Source organism: Austrofundulus limnaeus, unplaced genomic scaffold, assembly GCF_001266775.1.
Source record: "Austrofundulus limnaeus strain Quisiro unplaced genomic scaffold, Austrofundulus_limnaeus-1.0 Scaffold478, whole genome shotgun sequence".
In the NCBI taxonomy this organism is placed as follows: Eukaryota; Metazoa; Chordata; class Actinopteri; order Cyprinodontiformes; family Rivulidae; genus Austrofundulus; species Austrofundulus limnaeus.
Window position 1 is genome coordinate 88,202 of NW_013952880.1, and position 4,641 is coordinate 92,842.

General features: G+C 38.7%; 1 protein-coding gene across 2 annotated transcripts in view; it reads right to left on the minus strand.

Annotated features, from left to right (window-relative positions):
• Positions 1–6: 6 nt before the first annotated feature.
• fgd (faciogenital dysplasia) overlaps positions 7–4,641 on the minus strand; it is a 90,305-nt gene continuing 85,670 nt past the window's right edge. For both annotated transcript variants that reach the window (XM_014025469.1, XM_014025471.1), the window contains exons 16-19: positions 3,605–3,706; positions 3,374–3,505; positions 2,454–2,594; positions 7–426 (exon numbers count right to left, since the gene is read on the minus strand). In XM_014025469.1, the coding sequence (XP_013880923.1) occupies positions 181–426; positions 2,454–2,594; positions 3,374–3,505; positions 3,605–3,706 (621 nt within the window). In that variant the 3' untranslated portion in view covers positions 7–180. The remainder of the gene's footprint in view (positions 427–2,453; positions 2,595–3,373; positions 3,506–3,604; positions 3,707–4,641) is intronic.

Below are 4,641 nucleotides of genomic sequence, written 5' to 3' on the forward strand. Positions count from 1 at the left end.
CACACACACACACACACACACACACACACACACACACACTAACGGGGAGACGGGGAGTTAATGCTTCACAACACCGTGGAATCATGTCCAATAACTTCATCTTTACAAACCAAAGTTGTCAGATATTTTACAGGGGGTGGCGAGTCTTTAAGCTCCAACGTGACCCCCCCGCCCGCCCCCCTACTGGCTCTTCCTGTGTTCAGTCAGGCTCAGCGGCACGTCGGCAGGCGCCTCGCCGTGCGCAGCTTTGGAAAGGACTTCCACCCACTTCAGCTGAAGCTCTGCGTCCTGGGCGCTCAGGAGCCAGGTCTGCTGGGCGTGACTGAGCCGGAACACGTGTTTGACCTCTGACTTGTCGGCCGCCGTCGGGGGAACCGAGGCCACCTCGAGCCCGGGTAAAGGTACAGCACGCGAGCCCTTGGCTTCCTGTGGGGAGAGTAAAAGTGGAAATCTGAGGAAAAACAGGGTCTCTAAAGAGGATTTGTTTGAGTGCAAAAAAAAACCTATCACTAATGCAAGTGACAGCTTATCCTTTAAGCTGCAGGAGAATATATTTTACAAGGCATGTGCAGTAAACCCTGATCCCCCTCCTCCCTTCTGTTAAATCAGGAAATGCTCATCCTCCTTCCAACAATCCTAATCTGTGGAATGGCAGCTTTCTGATGTGGGAAATAAAACACAAACGTTTTAACATTTGACTTTCCTTCAGTGTTGAATGAATAAAACTAAATCACAGCCTCCTTTAAACCTTTTATTTTCTGTAAACATCTACTGCATGACTGGAGCAGGATGTGTGAGTTTGTTACAGCGACTGGTGATATCTGTAATATGAAACCTTTAATCACATCGGATCTGCTACTTTCACAATCAAAAGAGACATTTCTCCGTTCCCAAAATTAAATGTTTCCAGGGTAGAAAAAAAAATGTAGTTGAAGCTTGAAGTTAGGACGACATAACTCATGAAGTGTTAAATATATATTATATTCAGGAACATTTATTGGCTTCTATGTTAGGACAAAAAAAGCAGAACAAGACATTGAGAAGAACAAAAAATAAATTGTTTTATCATCTGATAATATTAAATCAGCCACTAAGTTCTTCCTACACCTGTGGAAAATAAGAATATAAATATTCAACTTGAATTATTATAACTCATACACTTACATTATTATTATTCAGTAGCGTCAAAAAATAGTTGAATATTTAATTATGACTTACTGAATTTAATGAAAGCGGAAACTTTTATTTACTTCAGCTTTTAAGTTTTATCAAAGTTTGTCTTTATTTTTAATTCCTACTTTTATCAAAGGAAATCAACATTTTTTTAGAACACTTCCTTTCAACAAGATACGTATAAAATATGAATCTGTTTTTTTATATGTGCAAAAGTAAACAGTATTTTCCTTCAGCGTGTTAACTAAATAAGTAAAAAATCTTTTTCTTCTGGTGTATGTCAGAAGAATCTGACTGTAGATTAATGAAACAGCTAACAGGCTAACTTTTCCCATTTTACTTCTTAGTGTTATTAATATTAGTCTGGCACAGATTTTTTTGTATTGTGACTTATTGGTCCAAATCCATGTATGGTTTGTTCTTAGTTTATTTATTTATATTTTTGTTTCAAAATTAAACAAGAAAACCGAGTAATCGGGTAGTTTTTCAGTTTGTTTTTTCTTATAAACTAAATATAAAAAACCCCAATAGCAAAACAAAAAAGCCTATTTTTTAAAATGACCTTTTGTTTTAATGGTTAAAGCAAAGACAAGCTATATAATTTGTTAGCGCATCATTTGTTACTTCCTGGCAGAACTGGAAATCATCGTGGCCTCAAGTCTTGGGGCATCACGTTTTCACTGAGCACTTTAAAAACGGACAAACGTCTTATTTAGATGAAGTCGATCTTATCATGAACAAAGTTGCTTTAATATTCCAACTTATGCAGAATAAGGTTTAAGTGCAGACATTACCAAGAGCTTTAGGAATGTTTATGTTTTTAAGCTGTTTATAAACTCTTATTCTTTGATTTATTTTCTGGTATCGCTACCTATTTAAACAAAAACCATATGTTCTATTTGGGATTTAGCTAAGCAAAATAAATAAAAAAATAAAAATATATATATTAAAAAAATCAAAGACTGTGGATTTTATATTAGTTCGATTTTACATTTTTACATTTAGGCTTTGAAAACAGGAAAAAATAAATAATACGGTTGTTTGCTTTATTGCGATTTTATTTTGAAACGAAAAAAAATAAAAACAAAGAACGAACCACTGCAAAAACTAGCCGTTTCTCTCTAAATATTATTTATTTCCATGTTACTGTTAATCAAAGTTACAGGGAGCGGCTGCAGAGGAAAGCAGCAGGTTGCAGTTGTTTGGGACAGCTCTTTGAACTCTTTAAGACTCCCTGCTTAGTGTTGGTTGTAACAAAGAGGGATTCAGTTTTAGTTTACCTGTCCGCTGGCTTGTAAGTACAGCACCATGGGCTCAACCTTAGTTACAGCCACCCACATCTTGGTCCAACCTTTCCCCTTCTCCTGCACCTGAAGGTAGCCACACAGCAGGCAGCTGTCCCCTGTCAGAGACACCTGCCTCTAAACAAAGAAAAAAACAAAAACAGGACAAAGATCAATGACTTTTTAAATGCTGGGACAAATTCTGTAGCAGTGTTTGTGATCCAAGTTAATCAACATAATGTTTGGGGAATTAAAATTTGAGGAGTGAAGGACAGCACCGTTTGTCTCTTCTTATATAACCATGTAGGATAAAGTGAGATTTATATTCAGGCAGGTGCTTAAGCTGCTCTGCCTCTTGTTTTATTAATGTTGCGTAACCTACAGCTCTCCCATGTGGCGATTACTGTCACTGCAGAGGACTTTTTTTTTCTAGACAATGAATGAGTCTGAAATATAATAATGTGAGTAATCCAACAACAGCATGCAGTATAAAGCAGTCCTCCTGTACACCTGTCTGTCTGTCTGTCTGTCTGTCTGTCTGACAGACAGACAGACAGACAGACAGACAGGGTGTGTTAAGACACATGAAGCTGCCAGACTGTCATGTCAGCAGACAGTTGATGCTCCTTAAGCTCAGATCTTATTAACATATTAGCCCTCATAGAGAGAAGAGGTGATTTGTACAGCATGAATATGTATGGTTAGCATATTAAAGCACAACATGTGTTATTAGTGAATGCATTCCCAACAACATGATTATGTTAAAACAAAAAACACAATTCAAGCTACGTTGCACAGAAATTTAGATATTTTAGGAAATAGTTTGTCATTGATGCACAAACAATGAAACATGCTTTTTTTTAAATCTTGTTTGTGTTTTATTGTATAAACAGATTATTTTTAGCTCCGTGTCATACCTCAGCAGCTGCAGGTTTTCTCCTCTGCTCTCCACCACACAGATTCTCCTGGCTGAGGCTGGCTTCGAAACATTCGGGGCAGACTCGGCACGTCTTGTTGTCTAAGGTCTTTGAACACTTTGCACAGATGGCCTACAGACGCACACAGACGCACAAAGACACACAGCTGACTGTCTGAGGTTCATTTCATTTTCACTGACTTCATCACACCCAGATGTGTCTGGTGCTCACCGCTCCGCAGGACTTGCAGTGATGCTTGCGCTTGGTGAAATTGAAGCTCTCGTTGCAGCCTTTGCACGTTTGTTTCTCTTTGTCCTTTTTCCTGGAACTCTTCTAAGAAAAAAAAACAAGACAAAACAAAAACAAACAACAACAGTTACAGGTGTGTCGAAGTTTAAACACAAATGAAACAAAAACAACGTCTAACAACATATTTGGTATTTTCCAGTCTGTCTTGTCTCATTTCTTCTAATAAAAATGTAGACAGACAGGAACAAGTATGTGACTGTGGCTCAGAGGTTAGAGCCGTCCTCCAACAAGAAAGTCGGAGGTTTGATTCCACCAGTATGTCGTCATATAGTGAAGTGTCCCTGAGCAAGGCACTGAACCCCTCATGGCCTCTGATGTTCCCAATCAGTGTATGAATGTGATTAGTTTGTTTAGAACGGTTTATTCAGATTAGCTTTGTAGAGATGTGGCAGAGTGCTGTGTGAATGTGGAGAGGTGTGGTTCGGGGCGCAGATCGTGTTGTGGAACACTTTGGTTGGCTAGAAAGCCTCTATACAAAAATATACACACCTCTTCCTGTCAGATGCTTGTTTTAGAGCTGCACCAGAGGGCTGACTGATAATATTTGTTTCATCTGTTTTACATAAAGCGAGACAGTGAAATTATCTTTTTGTTTTAATTCTAGCCGGCTGTGTTCATGGTCACTGCAGACAGAGAGTACATTCACTGATACAACAACATGTCCAAAAACTGATTCCTGCAGCATTTTTAAAGGGGCAATGTCATGTAAAATCAACTTTTTTGAGTTTTATATCATGTTATAATGTTATACTCTCATAAAAAACATGCACAAAGCCTTGCTTTGACTCATTCATGCATGTTTGAGAAATCCTGCAGTGTTTTTAGGAAGCCATGCTGAGGAGCAAAATGACCGGTGGGGACCAGAAACACCTTTTTTTTTTTACCAGAAACGCCTCTGGGTCGTGTCTCCAAGCTCAGCGTCCTTATCATGGAGCACACCTCCCCACCCCACATACCCC